The sequence below is a fragment of the Schistocerca serialis genome, chromosome 12 (assembly GCF_023864345.2).
Source record: "Schistocerca serialis cubense isolate TAMUIC-IGC-003099 chromosome 12, iqSchSeri2.2, whole genome shotgun sequence".
In the NCBI taxonomy this organism is placed as follows: Eukaryota; Metazoa; Arthropoda; class Insecta; order Orthoptera; family Acrididae; genus Schistocerca; species Schistocerca serialis.
Window position 1 is genome coordinate 167,644,525 of NC_064649.1, and position 26,939 is coordinate 167,671,463.

The 26,939-nt window shown below is 39.9% G+C and overlaps 1 protein-coding gene across 3 annotated transcripts in view; it reads left to right on the plus strand.

Annotated features, from left to right (window-relative positions):
- Positions 1 to 25,914, plus strand: part of LOC126428174 (uncharacterized) — a 129,315-nt gene extending 103,401 nt beyond the window's left edge. For 2 of the 3 annotated variants that reach the window (XM_050090088.1, XM_050090090.1), the window contains 3 exons: positions 12,138 to 12,505; positions 25,168 to 25,416; positions 25,714 to 25,914. In XM_050090088.1, coding sequence (XP_049946045.1) covers positions 12,138 to 12,505; positions 25,168 to 25,416; positions 25,714 to 25,861 — 765 coding nt within the window. In that variant the 3' untranslated portion in view covers positions 25,862 to 25,914. The remainder of the gene's footprint in view (positions 1 to 12,137; positions 12,506 to 25,167; positions 25,417 to 25,713) is intronic. The other variant, XM_050090089.1, reaches the window with a different exon arrangement.
- Positions 25,915 to 26,939: the final 1,025 nt, after the last annotated feature.

Sequence of the window (26,939 nt, forward strand, 5' to 3'; positions counted from 1 at the left end):
CTTCTTGCCACATTTGTATAAAGAAGTTTAATAGTGTCGTATTTCAATATGTGTGGAACAATTCCCTGTGCCAGGGATTCATTACATATATCAGTAAGATAATGCTTATTGAGTTAGATCAGCTCTTTAGAATTCTGTTTGAAATTCCATCAACACCAAGCAAGCTTCCGGTTTTAAAAATTTTATAATTCTCTTAGTTTCTGTGATGAACATTGGAGATGCTTCTAATTGCTTAAAGGTTTGTGGAAAGAAATTTTTAATACTTGCTCCTTCTTCTTCATCTGAATTATTCAATCTTAATTTTGGTGCTACATTTAGGAAGTCATGTTAAATGTACTCACAGCTTGTGAGTTAGCAGTGACGAAATTGTCACTGACTGGTTGTCCCGTTCCCCATTTCGCAATATCTTATATACACTCACAGAAAAAAAAATTTCAACACAAGGACGAGTAGTGTTGAGACAAGTGAAACTTGGCAAGTGTGTTTCTACATCTGAAATATGATGTAGCTTCAAATTTTGAGCCAGTTTCATAGGACCGATGCCGGTAATGCCACTACGAGGGTGCGAATCCGGTTTGCTTCAAATACGCACCGTAACAGATGTGTGCATTAGTTACGTTTGAGATTGCATGTCGTGATTTAGTATTATTCGAGAATGCATTTAATGGGACAAATGTGCCATTATTAACACTTCAGTGAATTTGAATGAGGTTGCGTAATGGGGCTAAGAGAAGCTGATGTTCCTTCTGCAATGTTACAGAAAGCCTCGTGGCAGGAATGTAGACGCTGTACACGGTTACTGACAGCAGCGGTCACGAGAAGACTGGGCTGAGGCGGCGGCGTGGCAGAACAGAGGGGGGAGATCACCGTGCTCGGCGTACAGCTCTGGCACCTCGTACTGCACCCACGGCAACAGTCTGAGAGGCAGTTGGCACCGTAATGAAACGGTGAACCGTTACAGATCGGTTACTTCAAGTGTAGCTCTGAGCCAGATGCTCCGTAGTGTGCATCCCACTGTCCCCAAACTGTCGCCATTTGCAGCTCGAGTGGTGTCGGGCGAGAGCTCACCGGATGGGAGGGGCGGAGGTCCGTTACATTTTCCGACGAAAGCTGGCTCCGCCATCGATACCGGTGGTGACCGTGTGTCCGGTCGAGGACCTGCGACTGACCTGTCTGCGTGCAAGACACACTGGACCTACACCTGGAGTTATTTTCTGTGGTGCGATTTCGTTTGACAACAGGAGTGCTCTCGTGGTTTTCCCGTGCACCCTGATAGCAAATTTGTGTGTCAGTCTGGTGATTTGCCCTGTCGTGCTGCCATTCTGGAACAGGATTTTCCGACAGCATACTGCTCGCCCACATACTGCTGTCGTAACCCGACAAGCTCTGAAGAGTGTCGACATTTTGCTTCGGCCGGCTCGGTCGCCAGATCTCTCTCCGACTGTGCGCGTACGGGACGTCACTGGACTACGACTTCGGCGTCACCCGTAAACGGCATTAACTGTCTCCGTATCGATCGACTGAGTGTGACTGGCACGGGCACCGTCCCACGAACTCACATCTGGCACCTGTGTAACGCGGTGCGTGCACGTTTGCAGGATTACATTCGAGGTTCTGGTGGTTACACTGGTTATTAATGTACCGGCATTTTAAATTTGTAATTGCTTATCTCGCGGTTACGTTAACCTGTAATCTTGCAATGTTAATCACGTAAATGTGTTGTCTAGACAAACGTATCCCCAGAATTTCATTACTCTACATTAACTATTTTTTAGTTTTGTGATTTCTTCCCCTCCCCCCAAATCAGTGTAGTTTTAATCTTCTTATCTCCATTAATTCTGTGGTGTTCATGTCCTCTGCAATGGACAACTGTTAATAGTCGCTCCGTTGGCAGTTTTAATCAGTTCTTAAACAGCAAATGTACGTATCTCACACTGGCGGACACTCCCTGCTGATGCAGTGCCCTGCATGCATTTGCAACCTCAGCACTGATTAAAAATGCAAATGAAGTGACGATTAACCACCGTTTGCCATATGATTAGTAACTTCTGTCTTGCTGTGCATGTCTCTGGACACCAGTTATTATAGTTCTTGACAGCTTCACACATTGCACCTTTCATTCACCATCTCTCTAGCTGTGCCTTGTTTGACAACTGTTATGCAGTAGTCTCTGTGCAGTGACTGTATACATGCAGGGCGCCCTGCCATAATGAACTGTTCTACTAGGTGCACATCTAGGGAATGCACTGTCAAATATTCTTTTGAATGTGAGCCTTAGTTCCTCTAAGTGCTTCTCTAAAGAGTCGAATGTTAAAAGTTCCTGATTGACATATGTCACCACTACCACTTTATCTAGTTTGCCGAACATACAGATCCTTCCAGGTCGATACAACAGTGTTTTTCTGATACGGTTAAGACTGTCCTGCTAAAATTTCTCCAGTTTGCTGCTGTACTGGTGAGAATGTGTAAGAGAAGGCCGAGGCATCGACCTCCCGCCGAGATGACACATTCTTGAAGTCATCGCGTAGGCTGTCTGTGTTCGAATGTCTCACAAGTTCGTATTTACATTTAGAAGTTGTCGAGTGTCAGCTCCGACACGTCCCTAGGGGAGAGGAAATGCGATGTTCTTTCCCTCCTTCCAAATCTGTGGTATTGAACTTCGGTTGAATAATTTGATAAATATGCTTGTTCTTTTTCATACTAGGGGTTCCTTGAAACACAGATGAAAAAATGGAGCTGTACAATTAGAATTGTGTAGCTTCCTGACTTTTAGGAAGGTTTCTGCAGGTCCTCACAGAATTTCAGTGGTGCATTGTCATCTTAACTTGTGTATAAATCTAGTAAACAAAATGCTCACAGGACTACAAAGGTAAGAGCTGTTTTGTTTTTCCCTCCAGGTCATTTATGACTTCTTTAAAAGAATTTAATTATTCTGTTCATTGTATCAGGCTGAAACAAAAATTTTTCCTGCTTTTCTTTTTTCCCATAGTAAATGCTCAATGCTATTTTCTTGCAACTGAAATGAATATGACACAGATCTTTTCATTTATGCTACTGTTCCACACTGTGTGAATGGAGTTAAAAATGTCGGGCAACTTTTCGTCTAGTGTCCACTATAGTGCTGTATTTATGCAATGCACTGCACGTGGCAGAGATTTGTGATTTTGAAAATCTTATTTATGTTTGGCCCTTAATCCGTGGCAAATGTGAATTTGCTTTATTCCAGAGCAGTCTCCGTCTTGTAACTCCGTAAGAATATATTCTCTCGTTTTTGCAGCATCTGGAAACTTTGTGGTGAGGAGCTCGTCGCTTCACAGGCGCAGTTTACACGACGACACCGGCTCGCGCCACTCGTCGCGTGAAACCAGTTGCACGCAATTGGTTTCGTGTTTGTCTGTAGACGGGGCACCACCACCAGTGTGCTCTCCAGTCTCGTCAATTGTCAGTGCAGTATATTCTTGTGTAAAATGAAAGTTTTCGCAGCTTCACGAGTTGTGGTGGAGGTTATGCATCTTCGTGTGAAATTGTTGCAGAAGACAGAATAAAAGATGTCAGCTCAGTTGCTCAGCAACCTTGCTCAAACAAATTGTAGTAGGAGACCCCAGAAGTTATTTTAATCATCTTTGAATGTCATCAGTCCAGTTGACCATTTTTAATGGAGTTTGTTGTGCACTGGCAAGACAGCCAATCCACTATGACAGGAAGCCGAAAGGCACGCGTTTCAACTCACGAAGGCTGGCGTGAGGTCTGGAAAATGACAAGGAATTGAGACTAGCAAAAAAGGTACGTAGCTTCTGGAATACTTAACTTTAATCCATAATTGGTGAACATCGGTCTGACGGTACATGCATCACGAGATAAATAGCAAATGATAATGGTGCCTTGCTAGGTCGTAGCAAATGATGTAGCTGAAGGCTATGCTAACTATCGTCTCGGCAAATGAGAGCGTAATTTGTCAGTGAACCATCGCTAGCAAAGTCGGCTGTACAACTGGGGCGAGTGCTAGGAAGTCTCTCTAGACCTGCCGTGTGGCGGCGCTCGGTCTGCAATCACTGATAGTGGCGACACGCGGGTCCGACGTATACTAACGGACCGTGGCCGATTTAAAGGCTACCACCTAGCAAGTGTGATGTCTGGCGGTGACACCACAGAGTTAACAAAGCAATAAGGGAAAAAGATGCTGTAATGCAGTAATGTAATGCATTGCCAAAGCTAAAATTACAAATCACATTGCATTTCTGGGTATGCAAGGATTCATATTCTTCACTACAGTACCTGTATCGTGGTCCTAAATCCACAATTGTTTCTGTTGTTTTTGATACCATCTACATTGAGCTTGCAGAATACATTGAGGTAAAGCATGGCACTGTTTAATTGTTTATGTATTATTGTTATTATTACTTCTTTACTTTCTCAGACGTTAAGTCTGGTTAAAAATGGAAAGTGACACGGACCTTGATCAAGCGTCATTTCCTTTTAACTGTATGATATGTATTATATTGCATTTAGGAACTTTCGGGTAATTGAACATGTATCAATAATTACAGATTTCTGTAGTTGTATATATAAGTTTGGATGTAGCTGTATTGCATTGATGTACTGGTGGATGTTGTGTGGTATGACTCCTGTAGTTGATAGTATAATTGGTATAATGTCAACTTTATCCTGATGCCACATGTCCTTGACTTCGTCAGCCAGTTGGATGTATTTTTCAATTTTTTCTCCTGTTTTCTTTTGTATATTTGTTGTATTGGGTATGGATATTTCGATTAGTTGTGTTAATTTCTTCTTTTTATTGGTGAGTATGATGTCAGGTTTGTTATGTGGTATTGTTTTATCTGTTATAATGGTTCTGTTCCAGTATAATTTGAATTCATCATTCTCCAGTACACTTTGTGGTGCATACTTGTATGTGGGAACGTGTTGTTTTATTAGTTTATGTTGTGTGGCAAGTTGTTGACGTATTATTTTTGCTACGTTGTCATGTCATCTGGTGTATTCTGAATTTGCTAGTATTCTACATACGTTTGTGATGTGATCTACTGTTTCTATTTGTTGTTTGCAAAGTCTGCATTTATCTGTTGTGGTATTGGGATCTTTAATATATGCTTGCTGTAATATCTGGTGTTTATTGTTTGACCCTGTATTGCAATCATGAATCCTTCCGTCTCACTGTATATATTGCCTTTTCTTAGCCATGTGTCGGATCTGTCTTGATCAATGTGTGGCGGTGTTAGATGATACGGGTGCTTGCCATGTAGCGTTTTCTTTTTACAATTTACTTTCTTCGTATCTGTTGATGTTATGTGATCTAAAGGGTTGTAGAAGTGGTTATGAAATTGCAAAGGTGTAGCTGATGTATTTATATGAGTGATTGCTTTGTGTATTTTGCTAGTTTCTGCTCGTTCTATAAAGAATTTTCTTAAATTGTCTACCTGTCCATAATGTAGGTTTTTTATGTCGATAAATCCCCTTCCTCCTTCCTTTCTGCTTAACGTGAATCTTTCTGTTGCTGAATGTATGTGATGTATTCTATATTTGTGGCATTGTGATTGTGTAAGTGTATTGAGTGCTTCTAGGTCTGTGTTACTCCATTTCACTACTCCAAATGGGTAGGTAGATATTGGTATAGCATAAGTATTTATAGCTTTTATCTTGTTTCTTGCTGTCAATTCTGTTTTCAGTATTTTTGTTAGCCTTTGTCTATATTTTTCTTTTAGTTCTTCTTTAATATTTGTATTATCTATTCCTATTTTTTGTCTGTATCCTAGATATTTATAGGCATCTGTTTTTTCCATCGCTTCTATGGAGTCACTGTGGTTATTCAATATGTAATCTTCTTGTTTAGTGTGTTTTCCCTTGACTATGCTATTTTTCTTACATTTGTCTGTTCCAAAAGCCATATTTATATCATTGCTGAATACTTCTGTTATCTTTAGTAATTGGTTGAGTTGTTGATTGGTTGCTGCCAGTAGTTTTAGATCATCCATGTATAGCAAATGTGCGATTTTGTGTGGGTATGTTCCAGTAATATTATATCCGTAATTTGTATTATTTAGCATGTTGGATAGTGGGTTCAGAGCAAGACAGAACCAGAAAGGACTTAATGAGTTTCCTTGGTATATTCCACGCTTAATCTGTATTGGCTGTGATGTGATGTTATCTGAATTTGTTTGAATATTAAGTGTGGTTTTCCAGTTTTTCATTACTATGTTTAGAAACTGTATCAATTTAGGATCTACTTTGTATATTTCCAATATATGTAGTAACCATGAGTGGGGTACACTATCAAAGGCTTTTTGGTAATCAATGTATGCGTAGTGTAGCGATCTTTGTTTCGTTTTAGCTTGATATGTCACCTCTGTATCTATTATCAGTTGCTCTTTACATCCTCGTGCTCCTTTGCAACAGCCTTTTTGTTCTTCATTTATAATTTTGTTCTGTGTTGTATGTGTCATTAATTTCTGTGTAATGACTGAAGTTAATATTTTGTAGATTGTTGGTAGGCAATGTTATGGGGCGATATTTAGCTGGGTTTGCTGTGTCTGCTTGATCTTTAGGTTTCAGATAGGTTATTCCATGTGCAAGTGTATCAGGGAATGTGTATGGGTCTGCAATGTAACTGTTAAATAATTTAGTTAGATGTGAATGTGTTGAGGTGAACTTCTTTAGCCAGTAATTTGCTATTTTATCATTTCCAGGGGCTTTCCAATTGTGTGTAGAATTAATTGCTCGGGTGACTTCATGTTGCAAAATTATAACTTCAGGCATTTGTGGTATCATCTTGTATGTGTCTGTTTCTGCTTGTATCCACCGTGCATGCCTGTTATGTTGTATCGGGTTTGACCATATGTTGCTCCAGAAGTGTTCCATGTCTGTTATGTTTGGTGGATTGTCTATTTTCATGTGTGTGTTATCTATTGTTTGGTAAAATCTCTTTTGGTTTGTGTTGAATGTTTGGTTTTGTTTCCTTCTATTTTCACTTTTTTTGTATCTTCTAAGTCGTTTGGCCAATGCTTGTAATTTCTGCTTCTTTTCATCTAATTGCTCTATTGCTTCTTGTTGTGAGGTTTTACCTAACCTTTTTCGTTTTTTGTCTGATATTTCATTTCTTATAAATTGTGTTAGCTGTCCGATGTCTTTTCTCAGTTTTTCTATTCTGATCTGTAGCCTGTGTTGCCATGCTGGTTTTGTGGGTTTCTTCTGTGTGTTGGTTTGTTCTGATCTCTGCCTAGTGTGTATATTTAGTGTAGTGAGTGCTCCTATATAAACCAGTAGTTGTAACTCTTCCATAGTTGTATTTTCATTTATTTTGTTGTGTATGATTGTGTTGATAGATTTTATTGTTGTTTCGACTTGTGGGTTATTTGGCGGGCTATGCAAAAATGGTCTGATGTCTGTATTTGTGTCTTTGTATTCTATATATGTCAGCTGAAATTTCTCTTCTATATCTAACACGTGTGTCTCTTCGTGTTCTATTTATGCTTGTTCTGGTGGCTGTCTTAAGATTTCGTTTTCCTCTGAATGTTTAATTGATGCGTGTTGGTCTTTGTTTGTTTGCTCTGGGATGTTTGAGTCCATTACTGTATTTTCTTCTTCTTCTGATTGCACATTATTTTGTTCCAGTATTTGTTGTACTTGTTGTTTGATGTTTTCTAATTCTGACTTGGGTATCCTGTTATTTTTTATTATTACACGGATCTGATCAGCTAGTCGTTGTTCTGTTAAAAATTTTAATTCTGGGTATCTGATAATAAATGTTGTGTATACTTGTGATCTGTATCCAGTTGTGTTGGTTCCTAGGTTTGTTGCTTGGTAATAACAGAACATGAGGTGTCGATTAACTTCATCTGACCATCTCATCCTCTGTCTTTGTTTTCCTTCTAGGGTGGTTGCAGGAAGCATATCCTGCAAAACACCTCTATTTGGATTTAAATCATTTTCCAGTTGGCTAGCATTGTCGTTACCATTGTGGGCGGGCATAGGGTTCAAGCGTCGTCCCCGACCATGACGGCGCTTGTCCGAGGCTTCTTTAGTTCTGTCCTGAACCAACTAATCACACTAAAAGGGGGGTTAGCCCTATTAGTGGTTTGTTCTTTTCGTCGCCTTTTACGACTGGCAGAACATACCGGAGGCCTATTCTTTTATTATTATTATTATTATTATTATTATTATTATTATTCAAAATCAAAAAATACATTTGCAGTAAGAACACACCATTAAAATTTAACTTGATTCATTGTGGTGTCATAGTACAATGTGATGTCTAACTATGACAGCCCTTCTTCCCAGCCCAGTATTTCTTTGGCAGCAACCAACTGTCCCGAGTGGACGAGTTCTTTCTTTTGCCTTTCGGCCAAGAACTGCTTCTACTTTTAGGTAATTAGGGACTGGATTTCCTCCATTAACCCTATTCTATGTTCTTCTGGCAACTTTTGCATTTACTCCACAATGCTCTTGCAAAAACTGGCAATTTCATGCTGCTCCTGAGGCTGATACATAATTGACCGTAGCTCAAAAACACCATTTTCAGGAAGCTGGAAAGGGTCTTCGGCATGCCTATTCCGCATGCCTATTCCGCGTACTATGTTCAGATGCTGCCTGCAGTCTGCTGCTGCTGCTGTTAGACTGAACACTCACAGTGCCATTGATTTTGTTTATGCTTGATATGGGTCGATACTGTTTATCACTTATTAGTATGTCCAATGCGTGCTGATTTTCATCTTCATTTTGTTTTGCACCATTCCAGAAGCGAGAGAATGAGATTTTTGTAACTTGACTTGTAGCGTACCTGATCATAATTTGGGTATTGTTTGGATCAGTAATCTTGATTACTTTGTACAGGTACCACAGACTGAAGACGAATGGAGGGATACGAGGAAGGACTTTGGAATTCGATGCAATTTCCTGTGCTTTGCTTTGGTAGATGGGAAACGTGCCCACCAAAATGTGTTTCTGAGTTTATCAGTTCTAAGGGCACCTTCAGCATTGTTCTCTTTGTTGTTGCTGACAGTAATTACTGTTTCACTTATGTCAGTATAGGTGAAGCAGGAAGGGCAGCCGGTAGTGGCAATTTTGCAAGCTGTATACTAAAACTGGCAATAGCATACGGAACTCTTGGTTCGCCAGAAGATGCTGCTTCAGTTGTCGGCAATGCTTTCTCGTGAACACTGTATTTGATAAAGCCTTTTTCAAAACGTGACCCTCTGAGTTTAAAGGAAACAAATATTCAACTACATACTTTTGAGAGCTCACCATGTTGTGGAAAATGCGTTTGGAATTCTGGTGTCAATATTTTGTGTATACCATTTTGCCCACAAATAGTGAACAAAATTGTCAGGGCTACATGTGTTATCTATAAGTGGCAGAGAAAAACAGCATGTGAACAGTACAGACAACCACAATTGATACACCGAGAAAATGTGGATAACAGAGTTTACGAGCCAGAAATGTGGAGAAGCAGAAATGCTGGTCGACTGATAAATGCAGAGCTACCGGCCGGCAGCAATCGTTATTCGAAGCGAGCCGCATTGAGAACAGAATGTTTTGAAAACCACTTTCTTACAGATGGAGCTGTACCTTGGCAAAATTTAAGAGTTTAAAAATATGTACTAATACTACAGATTGTGAATGTCAATCAGTGATGTGATTTTTAAAATAAATGAATATTGTGTAAAGAATTCAGCTTAGCAGATTTGTGTATCCTTTGTACACAATTTTCCTTAAAAATGAGCCAACTCGATCCGTGGGATTTTCATCTTGTAGAGGTGGACTGTTCCACAGCCAGATGTTTTGCTTGCCTGCATTTTTCTTTGTTTGTATATATATCCTAATTGAATGTATTTTGCCACGTAGCTCAGACATCATCAGTCCTTCAAGTTTAGATCACGTAGGATGGCCTCAAGTACAGTAACATGTTGCTGCTTGTTTTTGTAGTCATCATCATGGGAATTGTGGGAATCCCGTAAACATCTACGCATAATACAGGGTGGAGAGAAAGTGTGTCACGAAATTTTAATCCTGGATAGCTGATGCCAGTAGCAACCAAAATTACTAATGTCGTGTAGATTGACAATACACCATTTTTACACTACGGAAACACGGCCGGGGATTGCCTGTTGCCGTTCCTCGGTTGAGGGGCAGCCCTGTGGTTGTCGGTTTGCACAAACGAATGTCCCTCTCCCCATCACTGCCCCAATGTGATACGTTTGTACGTGTGAACCGACAACCATAGCACTGCCCGTCAACCGACGAACGGCAACAGAGCAATCTCACGGCCAATCGGAGCGTGTGGCGCCAAGTTTCTGTAGTTCAAAAACGGTGTTTTCGACCTACACGACATAAGTAATTTTGGTTCCTACTAGCATCAGGGCATCCGGGATTAAAATTTCGTGACACAATTTTTCTCCACCCTGTATAGATGCCCAAAAAGCGAAAAATTTCTTCCATTCTCCACTTCATATTTCAGTTTGTTTACACTATACTGACACACCTAACCTCAAAACTCTTGCAAATAGTGTCGTCAAAGTTGGAACGAGCTGAAATTGTTAAGTTTCACCACCGAGTTGCACAAATGCGTGCTGTGTATGCGCAGTTGTTAGGTAGTGCAATTGCACATGACGTCATGTAAACATATCTTTAGTTCCCATTTGTTCTCAGACTGTGCTGGATGTGACAGTAAGATAATTTATCTTGCGAAAATTATCAGTCCAAAACTTGCAAGTTATAGCACATTCGTTCTTTTATACGGGGCGTGATGTCACATGTCACTTGGTTAGGTCTTCGGTATGTTGTGACTCAGTTCTCAGAGAAGACGAAACCTCTGGTGCCGTATAAAGCACAGTGAGTGCACCCACACAAGCCTGCACTTGTCCGGTGAGTCTCGCTTGATCCACACTCTTGTGTGGACCTTCCAGGCCTTTTCCTTCACCCCTCTTTCTTTCCCTTCAACTCTTCTGCCAGAAGAAGGAGCCAATGGCTCTGAAAGCATGTAAAAGTTAAACCCCTTTGTGTGTGTGTGTGTGTGTGTGTGTGTGTGTGTGTGTTTTCCCCTACCACCGCTTGAGTAAATTTTTTGTCTATTCATATACATTAAAATATTTGATGATGCACCTATTTCTTGTTGTGCTCATATTGCCTCCCTTATACGTGAGTAATGTTCTGATCCCTCTCTTCGGCACTGAATGTAGCCCACAGGACAGGTATCCATTCAGCTACTGTCGGATATTAAAAAGAGTATCAACGAATATTTATCCTGTTTGCTGCCCCATATAAAGATTAAATAACATTGGAGCTAGCTGTAAATTAATATGAATGGTCAACATGTTGCCATATTTCTCACTGAGAGTGTATTATAATTGTAAATTAACAGCTTTGTTCTGCAGTATGATCACAGATCACAGTTATGATTCATAGACCTTGCAAATAGGTAATTAGATTTCTTATGTTTGTAAGTGTAGTGTTGGCAGAAGAGCCAACACTGTGTTTCTAGAGGAGGCCGAAATGCACGCGTTTAATTACACGCTGACTGGCGTGAGGTCTGGAACAGGACAATATCTTGAGAATTGCAAATAAAGTACGTAGATGATGTAATACTTAACTTTAATCCACAATTGTAGAACATCTCTCTTAATGATACATGCTTCACATAATAAATATCAATTGAATACGGCACCTTGCTAGGTCGTAGCAAATGTAGCTGAAGGCTATGCTAACTATCGTCTCGGCAAATGAGAGCGTAGTTGTCAGTGAACCATTGCTATGAATGTCGGCTGTACAACTGGGGCGAGTGCCAGGACATCTCTCTAGACCTGCCGTGTGGTGGCGCTCGGTCTGCAATTACTGACAGTGGCAATACGCAGGCCGATTTAAAGGCTACCACCTAGCAAGTGTGGTGTCTGGTGGTGACACCACAGTAAGTACATAGTATGGTGTCCAATGTCAAGAACTTTTCATTGGGAAGGACACTAAATTGTGGGAAGGTATGTATGAAGATGTTCTTGTGCTACCCGTAACTTAATTGTGTAGGGTGACTTCGTTTTCTCCACTATTGTGTTACAGAGCTAATACAATACACATAGTCATTGCCTTTCAAAGAATTGTCAAATCATTCACCTGCCTCTTTTTCTTTTTGACAGATCTCGGTCGAAGCTATCAGCGGTGAAAACGAAAGGCAATGCGTGTACGCTGGAATAATGTTGTCTTGGACAAAACCTCGCAGACCTTCTGAGCAAAAGAACTTGGTACATCTACCGCTGTTGTTATGCAGAGGTCAAATGAAAACTATTGAATCTGTACACCTCACGTTGCACATTTTATTAAATTGCAACATAAAAGAGCTGACGTTTGCGAATGAACATATGTTGTGGATACTTGGCCTTGCTGCTCACTTTCATGATGAAAGGTTTAATGAACTGCATCTAAGATTTCTCTCTCCGGGCCTGGGGGATAAAATTGTTCTAGACTTCACTATATTGATGGCAGTACTCAAAGAACTTTGGAGAAGGTGAGTTCCCTTGTAAACTGTTAAAATCAGGTTGTAAATTTTACAATTCCGTAGTGCATGCTGGAGAAGGTGGATGGAATTTTTGTGCATGCACACTGTTCCTAGCTAGTAATAGTCCGTAATGGAAACCTGGTACACAGTAAATAGTTCAAAACTTTCACTTCCAGGCTTTTAGATCAGAAGATTCCCTTAGCTCCCAGACTGTTAATCTGTTCGCAGTAGAAATTTCTAGCCGCTTGGTGTACTGAAATAGCTGATAAATTTGACAGTTGGAGGCTGTGAGATGCCTCGGGAGTTAACAGGAAATGATTTTTTGGAGGAACTTGTGGCACTGCCTAGTGGAGAAACAAGACACTATTTCGGAATAAGGTTTAGGATTACTAATGACAAAAAATTAAATCGTAACACAACACACACACAAATGTCATACTAACTAATGTAAATCCACACCTTCTAAACGCGTCGTTGAAATAAATAAAACTGTGACTGGTAACAGCAAACTTGTTTCATTTAATCTCACAGTCACAGTAAAGCCTAACCTAAAAATGTTCGCATTTAAAGTTAATCTGCCCAGTCAGGCAATCAAGGCTATTTTCGAGTACAAAAACAGTGCAGAAAAGGTCGCAATGACGACACAACACATACACTTCAATAGGAATTGTCTCAAGAATAACATCATTCCAAATTATGTCAAGATTGGCATTAAAACAAACACGACAACTGCGAAGAAAACACCGGAAATCGCACGAAAACTCTGGGTGAAAAATGAACCGAAAGAACTTTATATTAAAAAACAAATGTTCAACACACAGGTTTATAATGCAGAATTACAGTTGGGAAAGTTGCTTCATAGATTAGAATATGATTCCATAACCAAAAAAGTCAAAGAGTACACAAAGTTCATCGTTCAGAAAACGAAAGCTACACAGAAGAAAAAACTAGCCAATCTTATAAAGCAACAATTACCTCCCAAACCGAACCAAAACAGCCAAAAGAAACACACATTCTACACATCTTTCCTCAACGACATGAACATAATATTCACTGCAAAAGAAGAGGCACTACTCTGCAAAGGCTTAAAACACAATGTTCAAGCTCCGCTGGACCAAAAGAACCAAGAAAGGCTCATCACTTGTGTCACACAGATCTCGACCATCGCCTTTAAGAAGCAAACTGACTGAATATCAGCCTGCCACAAAATTAACGAAGTCATTGAAAAGGAAATTGCAAAACCATTCTCAGCATACAAGAAAAGAGAAGCAGCCCTTACACGTACCATTAAGACTAAATTAAACATGAATAATGCAATAATTGTAAATGCTGACAAGGGCAACACAACTGTTGTAATGGACAGAACAACATACAGAGAAAAAACTTTAGACTTCTTCCAAACCAGCAACATGACTGAAATACATAACGATCCAACAGCCAGAATACAAAAGGAGAGTAAACACATTTCAAACAACATTAACTTTCTACTCACCATCCAAGAAGCAAGAAACATTGTAACAATGAGCCCACAAGCACCTTGCCTTAGATCACAACCAAAGATCCACAAAAATGGGACCCCCATCAGGCTTATAGTGAGCTGTAGGAACAGCCCAGCGTTCAAGCTCAATAAAATACTCTTCAGAATTCTCAAACAAGCATACATATTCAATAATGAGAGAACACTTAAAAACACAACAGAATTCACACAATATGTCAAAAACATACAAGTACCTGATGGAGACATACTTGCCTCATTTGACATACAAAACCTTTATTCCTCTGTGCCAATAGATCCCACACTACAGATAATCAATGCCAACCTACATAAACACAAAAAAATCCCTTCAACTCACATTAATGAACTAATGGACCTGCTTGAATTCACACTTTCACACAACTATTTTAAATTTAACAATAAAATCTACAAACAAACAGATGGTCTGGCAATGGGCTCAAATCTTTCCAGATTGCTAGCAGAAATATTTATAAGTAACCTAGAAGACAAAATCCTGAATTCCAATCACCATCTCCTCAAAAATATCATCTACTACTACAGATATGTAGATGATACCATCATTTTAATCAAAGGCACTAAAGATGACATCAGTGAGTTGAATCAGTTTTTCACCCCGCAGCACACAAAATGGCAGCATTCCGGTACATGATTAATAGAGCTATCCAACTACCACTCTCTGAAGATAAATGTGATCAAGAAATTGAAATAATAAAACAAACAGCTATTGAAAATGGTTATAACAGCTCCATAGTAGACACCCTAAAACACTCAATAATGGCAAAGCAATACCAACACAAAAAACAAAAAGAAAATAACATCTTCCATACAATCCCCTTTCTAAGTAACATTTCATACTAGATTGCCAATGTCTTCAAACGAAAAGGCATAAGCATATCCTTTACAACAGACAAAAAGATTGGACAGAAGTTACCCCACAACATTGGCACACGAAACCCACTTCATCACACAGGTGTGTACAAAATTGAATGTTTGAACTGTGACTGCTTCTACATAGGCCAGACAGGCAGGCCATTTGAGATTAGATTCAAGGAACACATGGCAACACTAAAAAACAAAAAATACCTCACATCAGCAATAGCTACCCACCTGCATGAAACAAAACACCATGTTACCGAGCGAGGTGGCGCAGTGGTTAGACACTGGACTCGCATTCGGGAGGACGACGGTTCAATCCCGCGTCCGGCCATCCTGATTTAGGTTTTCCGTGATTTCCCTAAATCGCTCCAGGCAAGTGCCGGGATGGTTCCTTTCAAAGGGCACGGCCGACTTCCTTCCCCGTCCTTCCCTATTCCGATGAGACCGATGACCTCGCTGTCTGGTCTCCTTCCCCAAAAAACAAAACATCATGTTAACAACACAAATATTGGCATCCTACACATCAAACCAAAAGGCAAAAAACTAGACATCCTTGAAACACTCCAAATATACAAACACCAAATGAAACAACCAGAATCCATCTTAAATGACAAAATGACAATATTTACAATAGCATCATCTCTGTTTTCAGCAACTGCCTACACTCTTAAAAATGAACACACACACACACACACACACACACGTGCACACATCCTAATATTTACCATAAATATTGACAGCTGCCAAGAGTTCAAGAAATTGACCTCATTCACAGATAATTCATCACACCAACAGCTGTACCCCTTGTCAGCTTAAAACTGTATGTACATCAACTACTGGCACAAATGTATATCTGTCTGCATATTTTATAGCATTAACCAATGTATTACCCCAACCTTTAGACAGCTAACATATGTAACATGTAATCTTAAGAACCCTTGCCATGAAAATGTTTTCTCTCATACAATCACTCTTTCCTTCCTCTCTCTCTCTCTCTCTCTCTCTCTCTCTCTCTCTCTCACACACACACACACACACACACACACACACACACACACACACACACACACACACACACATTCATACTTTCTCCCTCTCTTCCTCTCCTTCTGCCTCCAGCCCCTCACATCTGTTTATTAATACCAATCAAAGTGTGTCATCTATGTATGATTTTACTGCTGTAGTCAATATGATCATTGTAATTCAAGTCTGTAACATTTCACCTAACTGTTATTAACAAGTATGAAATTTAAGCCATTTTAACATTTCACCTGATTGTACAAACGAGTACGAATGTTTAGCTATTTTAACTTGTCAAAATTGGATTTATATACCACCTGCAGTACACACACATACATTCAACACCTCAAAACAAACACCTACAAATGCTTTAAACAATTATTCTGTAATAATGTTGTTGCGGTGTATATTCTTTGCACTTTGCGATTATGTCTTCTCTTCTGCTATACGAACCTTGCACCCAGCTGATTCCAGACGCCATATTGGTTTACAAATGTGGCAGTATACATGTGGTGTGTTACGACAGCAAAAGGAACCTGTGACCACTGGAGGTACTCTAGTTTATTTATTTTATGTTTACCATTAGATATCAGTTTAATTTTTTGTCAAAAGTAATCCTAAACCTTATTCTGAAATAGTGTCTTGTTTCTCCACTAGGCAGTGCCACAAGTTCCTCCAAAAAATCGTAACACAACACACACACAAATGTCATACTAACTAATGTAAATCCACCCGATGATGGAGGTTTAAACCTTCGAAACGCGTCGTGAAAATAAATAAAACGGTGATTGGTAACAGTAAACTTGTTGTTTCATTTAATGAAACATGAGGCATTCCATCAAATTTCCAGGTAATCATTAGCACACAATCAAAGAAGGCTCAGTCAGATCATTGTGAGCACTATTGCGCTAGTAATACAGGACCCCACACTCGTAAGTTGCTGATAGTATAACTAAAAAAAGAAATCACTCGTTGTCAACCTGCAACAGAGAAAATAAATGTGTCATAATAGTAGTTTTGACATTATGATTTGTTATGGGGCATAGGATAACAAATGGAAAGGTACCTTTATGTCTCTTATGATCTCGGAGATAGCATTCAACGTTAAGTGGAACAAAATTATTTCTTCCAATTCATCTTACGGTTTCACACACGACTGAGTGATCTATATCTACCTAGCCGAAAAATAATGAAACGAACTGAGAAATACAGCTACGACCTCACCTTACACATTGTTTAACTTAATCTTATAAAAATAGGTTTTCTTCTACGTCTACACGTAGATACTCCACTGACTACCATATTGCGTGTGGCAGAGGATACGTTATGCCAGTATTGGTGACTTTCTCTCCTGTATTGTTCTGGTCATTTGTTGAACTGAGGAAAAATGACTTGTCTGTATGCACCCTAATGTCTGTTATCTTAAGCTGCATTTACTCTGTGTTTATAAACATATCTGTTTGCAACATAGTTTCACCAAGTCTTCAACACGTTTGCAATGATGTTCACCGTTTGCGTCCCTGTCTACACTAGCAACAAACATTTCTACACGTGTAGTCACGTTGTCTGCTATTCTGAACCGGCAGAAAAATTTCACATTGTGTTTTTGTATTGGTAGCTACCTTATGACAAGTGAAGAGGATGAATAAATGATATGCAGTGCTCCATTAAGAATACTTGACAATACAAGCAGTTGAAGAAAAATATGTAGTTATCGTCGGTGGATAAAAACTTACTATAGAAGACGTGGTGGGAATGACACACTGTGCAACATGAATTAGGAAGACTGTTCAGATTTTCGTAACTTCACTACAGTTGTCACTGTCTAACAGATGTGACAGAGAATGCACAGGATAAGGTGGTCGATGCGTAGTGATCAATTTTCGTCCAAAGCACTGGGTGAGTTCATTTGTTTGTTCAGAAGGGGAGACCGACGGTGTTTACTCCCTTCCGGCTGCCCAGTGATGACGGAATCGAGACACGTGCCGTGCCTTCTTCCGTGAACTATTTTACAGAAACTATTTGGTAAAGAAATTCTGCTTTTGCATTACTTACAGCTTTATATGTTAGCTCGACGATGGCGTGCCCCCGTTTTGTTGACGGTCACAGTTATTGCGATATTTGCACAAATAAGGCACTGTGTGAAATGCGAAAAAGCTTGCAACGAAAAATAGTGGTTGCTACGATTTTGCATTTGGTGATTATTACATAATATTTTGCTGCATATGAAATTTAGTTAACATATTGAAATTTTCTTTAGATTCGGGCGGAGGTCTCAGTCAGTCATCAGTCTCGAGAAAATTGATCCGATTTAGCACAATGATTTGCAGTTGCACGTGCCAGTGGTAAAGCCAGTGAAATATCCACAAAATTCCCCATATTTCATAAATGGTTTGAGATGCTGAAATTAGATTTTGGCAAATTGAAGGAGGAGATAATTTTACCGTACGGTTATTATGTGTAACTTCATAATGTACTGTGTATTATGTGTAACTTCATTATGTACTGTGTTATTTGACTAACTACAGATGAAAGAGTATAACTTTTAAGGGCCATCGATAGCTGGTGAAGTGAGAAATGCTACGGGCTTTAGAACAGCGTAAGTGAAGACATTATACGTTTATTTTTGGACCGAGGATGTGCTTTGTCATAAGCTGTTTACCTTACTTTCCCTCAGTTCCTCACTTAATAAACCACCAATTCTGCACCTGCACAACGTGTTAGTGAGGTGAGACTGTGTAAACTCCACTGTGTTTTGGCGAAAGAAGCAAAGTTTAACATGGCAACAAGAGATAATGTGTAGGTTTTACTCAAATTCGCCATTTGTGATATTTCTCTGAAAGTTACACATCGTTAACAAGCTAGGCGAAAATAAATTGCTACATTTTTGGCAGAATTCTTTTTAGATACTAATCAAAGTAGAGGTGACAGAACTTTTTGTGTGGTCACCACGCAAGTATGGGCACGGAGGTGCTCCAATTAATATTTACAAGAATGTCAGTGTACGCTCCAGTTTAGATTGCACATTTAGAGAAGGCCGACTGCTTCATGGCTACAGGTCTGTGCCACTCGTGTGTTCACTGCGTTAGGGCTTCGTATGAACCCTAACACGGTAATCCTGGGAACGTGGCAGAGAGTCTGTCACGTGTATCTGGAAAGGCAGACCTTAGTGATGTAGATATTCTGAAGGGATACAAATCCCTTTAGAATTTACTGGAAGAGCTAATTGCTGCAGGAAATGTGGACACTGTCAAATTTCTGCAGAAAGCGAAACTAGAGAGCCCACTACCTATCACCGTTGCACTGAAGACAGTGTGGCTTCCGTGCAGCGTTGTAGATTCAGGGCGGCCATTTTCACTGTGTAGTGACTTTTGGACAGATCGGTGGTGTACTCTCTCCAAAGAGATCTTCAAACTAGTGAAATAGCGTCTTATGAGAAACTTTACACGTAATACCGCTGAAGGGTTGTTTTTTGTGTTCCATGCCCCTATCTGTAAAAACGGAACTTTTGTAGGATAACTTTTTTGTCCGTCTGTCTGTCTGTCCAACTGTCAAGAACTCTTTTTCTCAGGAATGGGTAAATGTGTCAAGTTGAAATATATGTCACACATTAAGGTCTACAGTCTCTTGGCAACGTAAAAATTTTAAGCTTCTAAGTCAATTCAGTCAGAAGATATGTCATACTGTTTGATACTCGGAAACTCATTCGTCAAAATCAATAGGGTACTTCCCATTGACTTCGAATCGTAAAATTTGCAAAGATACACAGTTTCACATTGCATGTAAGGGAAAAAATGCAAAAAATTTGTTAATTTGTAGTTACTTCACTCGAAAAATGTTTTTTATAATTTTGTATCTGTCTGTCTCCTCTGTTAAGACCTGTTTTTCTCTGAAGCAGTTTTGTGTTAGCTTCAAATTTTTGTCACTAAGGTCTACGGTTCCTTGGCTATGTAATAACTTAAATCGGTGCAATCAAAAAGTTTTGCCATTTTGCCACGTATTTTGATACTCGCATACTCACACATCAAAACCTATAGGGCACTTCCCTTTGATGTAGAATTGTGAAATTTGGCTTGAAGGAAGGTTTCACAGTACAAGTAAAGTAAAAAAAAAGTTAGATTGTAACTATAACAGGTAATAAATATCTTTTTGCCATTGCAACATAAACTGCATTCATCATCCATCAGACGCGTAATAGATGAACATTACTGCACGCAAATATAAAATGTAAGTTGTAATCATGTTTTAGCATGTAAATAAAAAATATTTTATTAACTCTTTTATATCTATGTACATAAACTCTTCACTTCTTTTTGTATCTCCAGACTAATCTGAGGATCTACTGTAGAGATTTTGGTACAGTCTGGGAATTCCTGAGACCGATATCTTGCCAGTATCTGTATCGAAAATTGTTGAGATTCTAGAGATGATAATTAAGTTTGCATGTAATCCTGGATGCAGGAGTTCTATGCGCCAGGTTTTCTTTTTCTTTCTTTCTTTCTTTTTATTACTTAGCAATTTCATTGGTTTAATGTAAATGTTTCTTTCTCTGTCCAGTACATAATTCAAATAAAAGTGATGGGTATTGTAGTATTGAAATAAGAGATAACTGGCATGAAAAATACTCTGTCTGAAAATAACATAAAAATTGGACATAAAGAGATGATTTTTTCATGAAGTTAGTTTCTACTCCTCAAAAAATTGCTAGTGTTGGATATAGTCTTTCTGTCAAGTAACAAGCACCTCTCAATTTTGTGACTGCAGTCGCCATCAGCATAAATCTGGGAGTTGAGGTAGGTGAATGTAGAAACTACCTGCACTGTTTCTACTTCTCCGTGTCATGAAGTGATAAGTGTAGTTTCCATAATTTTCATTTTCTTGACATTCAGCACGAGACCAGTTTTTGCACTTTTTCTTCCACCTTCAGAAAGAGGATCTTTTCCTCGCATTCTTCCATCATTATGGTATCATCTGAATATCTGAAGTATATATATTTCGTATGCGTACTACAAACAATTTACAATAAATTCACACATTATAGAGTAATTTGTCCTCTAGAGAGTTTACAATATTACAGTCCTAATTTATAAAATAAAATACTTGGAAATAGTAAAGTATTATGGAGTCTTTGCTTGATATCTCATTCTTCCAGAAGTCCCCGTATGCCCTCGCTATTTCGCTGCACGCCGTCAGGTCTCGGGCCGTGCACGCTCTCGGCTAGTTTACTAGCGGACATTTAAGTAGGTGGTTTGTGGTCTGGATGTTCCCACACGGACACAAAGCACTTTCACTAATTCCCCACTTGTGCAGATTTTTGTTACATCTGCCCATTCCCGAACGCAGCCTGTTTGGGGTTTTCCATCTCTCCCAATCGAGTTCCGCACCTGGTGGCAGCACTTCCTCAGAATTGTGGACAGATTCTTGTTGTTCGTGCCACAGTCTTTTTCTAGAAGTTTTTGGTGGATCTGTGAGTGGTTTGGGTGAGTGGAGAAAACTACTTGACTTAAGGCGTTTTGGTACCATTCAGTACCCACATAGCGGATGACGTTGATCTCGAACCTGTTTTGTTCGTTCAATTCTGCTTTGCAGTGAACGTCAGACATTTGGTGGAACAATTCCTGATAAGGAGTACAGGTGTTCTACTCTTGTTGGCTTAAGACATCCAGTAATATGTCTACACATGTGGTTCAGGACAGTGTCCAGTTTGTTTGTGTAGCATGACCGCTCCCAGACAGGACTTGCAAACTCAGCAGCAGAGTAACAGAGTGCGATTGCGGTGGTGCGTAAAAGTTTTGGATTAGCTCCCCATTTTGATGCCGTTAGCTTGCCAAGTAAGTTATTCCGTGATTGGACTTTTGCCCTGCTCTTCTCAATGTGCTGCTTGAATGACAGTGTCCTATGAAGAGTAACTCCCAAGTACACTGGGAAAGGGCAGTGGGTTAATCTTATGTCGTTCCACCAAACATTCAGTTCTCGCTTCGCCTCTCTGTTGTTAAGATGGAATAGGCAAGTCTGGGTCCTACTTGGATTGGGTTTCACCTGATTTTTATTGTAATAGTTGATGAGACTTTCCAGGTTCTCAGCTAGTATTTCCTCAATATCCCGACTGAACTGCTAATGCTCTATCATCAACATAAATGAAAGATCTTGACCGGGGACTAATAGGCTGGTCATTTGTATAAATATTGAATAACATGCGGCCAAGAACACTGCCCTGAGGAAGCCCATTTTTTCGTAGTTGCCATCTGCTCTTCTTACCCTGGAACTCAACAAAATATCTTGTGTTTGACACAAACCATTCGCGTGTCCAAAACATCGGTCAAAATTTGACGTACGGCGAAAGGGAAAGTGTTTAATAGGTCATCCATTACCCTTATCAGTAAACGTCAGTCTGATCTCACAAGAGCGTGCACACTTTCGACATTTTGATCAGTTTTTCCAGTTGAAGGTCTCCCTGAGCAAGGTTCACCTTCACTGCATCTCGGCCTTCCAAAAATGTTTTGTGCCAGCGAAAAACTTGTGGTCTTGTTGAGGAATATCCCCAATAGATCTGTTTCAACTTTTCACATGTAACACTCATGGGTTCTGCAAGATTAACACAAAACTTGATGGTATAACGTTGCTCTAAATTCCACTGTTCCAATTTTGTAACACAGAACAAAAATACAACATTGCTGACGGTACTGTCAAAATTCACGTGATAGCTGTCCGGAGCTGAAACTCGGACAGAGTATCTGGAAGGGGCGAACACATCGGTCTGCATGACTACAACGACCCACAGCTTTGCCAGATTGCTTGTGGTGTTGTCAGTCTGCTGTTCTCAACCATCTTGCATAATATTCAACAGTGTAGGAAAAGACAGACTGCTACTTACTCTAAAGAAGACACGTCAAGTTGCAGACAGGCACAATTGAGACACTCGTATAAAGCATTTGGTCGCAGCCTTCATCAGCGAAAGACAAACACACACCATTCGTACGTACAAGGAAGCACGTGGCACGCACACACGACGGCTGACTCCAGCATCTGGCACTAGATGCTGGAGTTGGCGGTCATTTGTGCGTGAGGTGTGCTGTCTTGTGTGTGTGTCTCTTTTTCTGATGAAGACTGCGGCCGAAAGCTGTATGGAACTGTCTTTTGGTAGTGCCTGTCTGCAAGTTGACATGTCTTCATTACAGTAAGTAGCCACCTATCTTCTTCTACGTTGTCGATATTCCAATCTGGAGTTTCCATTGTTTATACAGGGTGTTACAAAAAGGTACAGCCAAACTTTCAGGAAACATTCCTCACATACAAATAAAGGAAAGATGTTATGTGGACATGTGCCCCGAAATGCTTAATTTCCATGTTAGAGCTCATTTTAGTTTCGTCAGTATGTACTGTACTTCCTCGATTCACCGCCAGTTGGCCCAATTGAAGGAAGGTAATGTTGACTTTGGTGCTTGTGTCGACACGCGACTCGTTGCTCTACAGTACTAGCATCAAGCACATCAGTACGTAACATCGACAGGTTAGTGTTAATCAGGAACATGGTTTTGCAGTCAGTGCAATGTTTACAAATGCAGAGTTGGCAGATGCCCATTTGATGTACGGATTAGCACGGGGCAATAGCCGTGGCGCGGTATGTTTGTGTCGAGACAGATTTCCAGATCGAAGGTGTCCCGACAGGAAAACATTCGAAGCAATTGTTCGGCCTCTTAGGGAGCACGGAACATTCCAGCCTACGACTCGCGACTGGGGAAGACCTAGAACGACGAGGACACCTGCAATGGACGAGGCAATTCTTTATGCAGTTGACGATAACCCCAATGTCAGCGTCAGAGAAGTTGCTGCTGTACAAGGTAACGTTGACCACGTCACTGTATGGAGAGTGCTGCGGGAGAACCAGTTGTTTCCGTACCATGTACAGCGTGTGCAGGCACTATCAGCAGCTGATTGGCCTCCACGGGTACACTTCTGCGAATGGTTCATCCAACAATGTGTCAATCTTCATTTCAGTGCAAATGTTCTCTTTACGGATGAGGCTTCATTCCAACGTGATCAAATTGTAAATTTTCACAATCGACATGTGTGGGCCGACGAGAATCCGCACGCAATTCTGCAATCATGTCATCAACACAGAGTTTCTGTGAACGTTTGGGCAGGCATTGTTGGTGATGTCTCGATTGGGCCCCATGTTCTTCCACCTACGCTCAATGGAGCACGTTATCACGATTTCATACGAGATACTCTACCTGTGCTGCTAGAACATGTGTCTTTACAAGTGCAACACAACATGTGGTTCGTGCACGATGGAGCTCCTGCACATTTCAGTCGAAGTGTTCGTACACTTCTCAACAACAGATTCGGTGACCGATGGATTGGTAGAGGCGGACCAATTCCGTGGCCTCCACGCTCTCCTGACCTCAACCCTCTTGACTTTCATTTATGGGGGCATTTGAAAGCTCTCGTCTACGCAACCCCGGTAACAAATGTAGAGACTCTTCGTGCTCGTATTGTGGATGGCTGTGATACAATATGCCATTCTCCAGGGCTGCTACAGCGCATCAGGGATTCCATGCGACAGAGGTGGATGCATGTATCCTCGCTAACGGAGGAGATTTTGAACATTTCCTGTAACAAAGTATTTGAAGTCACGCTGGTACGTTCTGTTGCTGTGTGTTTCCTTCCATGATTAATGTGATTTGAAGAGAAGTAATAAAATGAGCTCTAACATGGAAAGTAAGCGTTTCCAGACACATGTCCACATAACATATTTTCTTTCTTTGTGTGTGAGGAATGTTTCCTGAAAGTTTGGCCATACTTTTTTGTAACCTCCTGTATAACATTAATATGGAACAGAGGTAGGCGTTGTGCTAATGTGGGGCACCCTTAGAAATTTGACAATTAATGTGTAGAATTAAAAAGTGCTAGAAAGAATAAATGAGTAAATGAGGATACTGAAATGTCATCTGAAGACTGGTCACATTTGTGAGGTGTGGGTTAGTTTATGCGATGATAGTCTACTAGGCACTGGGAGGAGTATCAGCAGCTGGGGAGAGAGATTGTAGGGCCAGAGGAAGGAGAAAGGTCAGAAGGTGGAAAGTGGATGATGGAGGAACCTAAGTGCAGCAGTATTTGTTGTGATTGAAAGAATAATATGGCTTAAGTGGGGCACCATCTCAGTCAAAAGACTGTTGTCCCAGACCTAAATTACATTGTTCCATTTTGTTTTTAACTTATATCTTTATTGATGTAAGCATAATATGTTCTGTTGCAGTATCCACGGGACTGAAGAGATGTACATAACATATGACCAAATAAGCAGTTTAAGAGAAAAGTGCTACGCAATGCTTGAAGAAATATATAGTGTAAATTTAAGAATGTTACATTTAACTCGGATAAAGTGCAAAGACTTGTCAGTGTCGGTCAAAGGCCACGTAAAGTTTTCGAGAGAGTTTGCCAAGTTGTTACTGACTTTTGTACACGATATAGGATACATGCAAGAGAGTGGCATTACAGGTCAGAGGTAGAAAATAATGCAAATTTTTATTTCTCTGTGATACATATTAGTGTAGTTTACAAGATAGGAAACAGGTATTACTGGAAAGTTTCCACTGAATATTAAGTTACGTAATCTGAAGTTTCTTGCTGTGTGACTTGTCTTGTACCCTAGATTATAAGTTATTTTAAACAACAGCAAAAGATGAATGAACGTTTATTCGTTCGTATATAGTTATTTGCCCCATTATGGATAATTACCTTACTGTTTAGCTTGCACGTCTTTTTCCAGATAAATAAATACCTTCTTCTTTCTTTGATACAGGGAAGCTAAATCAAAGCAAAAGACACAGAGGAGAAGAGAGGTAACAGACATTCAGGCAGGCACTGGAGGAAGAATTGCAGCATTCTGCTGCAGTGAACGGCGGCATTTCTTTTTGTATGGATCATTTTCTCTACACTGTATTTCATAGTAACATAACAGTCTGATAAAAGGATGGACTTTTCATTAAATTTGTGAATTTGACCTCTGTGGCATGATTCCTTTCATCCATTACCTGCACGTACCTGTGAACTCTTTGCAGCAGATTGCCGGTAGGAAAGCCGAGCAGAAACATACAGTATTGCAACTCGCACCAGGCTGCATACAATGTAAGTATTCCAAGAATAGGGGAAAGGTCTTAATTTTGAAAGAAAATTGGAAATATTGGCAAAACTTTGGTATGTTCTGAACCTTTATAATGTACACTTTCATTGCCAAGCCCGTGCTAATCTTAACACGGTCATACACGAACCCTTTCATTCAAGTTAGTAAGTTTAGGGTAATGTATTTCAAGTTTATCGGTGTTTGACGCACTCAAGTTGTTAGTCACCGATCTGCTCAATATGCCACGCGGAATTACTGTCTTTTCTCGTACACAAAATTACTTAAAAAATCTGTACTTTCTAAAAACACACCAGAATAAATATGCCTTCACTTCAAAACACTTTTGAAGCACGTAGCACAACTAAAACCGGCAAATTGTAACTTCCTTCAGAGCTCATAGAAGACACTATCGTACCATCGAAATGATGGGCTCCGACTAGTCAGACTGCTGTAAGCATTCTTTATCTCCGAGAGAAAAGACGCGCGAAGAATCTTATGTTCCAATTGGGCAGTTTTCTTTGAGACCAATATAAAAAAATTATTCTCCCGCGTTAGTCCACGCTTTTCACCACTAAGCAATCGACAAAGAACACCCTTTCGAACTATACTTTTTCCCGAAATAAATAATTAACATTCTGATATTTTGTTTATACATCTCATTATTAACTATTTTCATTTGTACTCGAATTAGCTTTACTTTTACCATAAACTTGCTTAATATATTAAGATACAAAATTACCCATCGTCTGCATTCGCACTGTCTGAAAAATTTCTGACACTAGTTCGTACAGTATTTATCAGTAGAACAGTGATCCACATATTTACTTTAGACAACATTCACGCATCATTCACACTACTAAAAGCATATGGTATACAAAACTGTACAAACATAAATAAACAAAAAA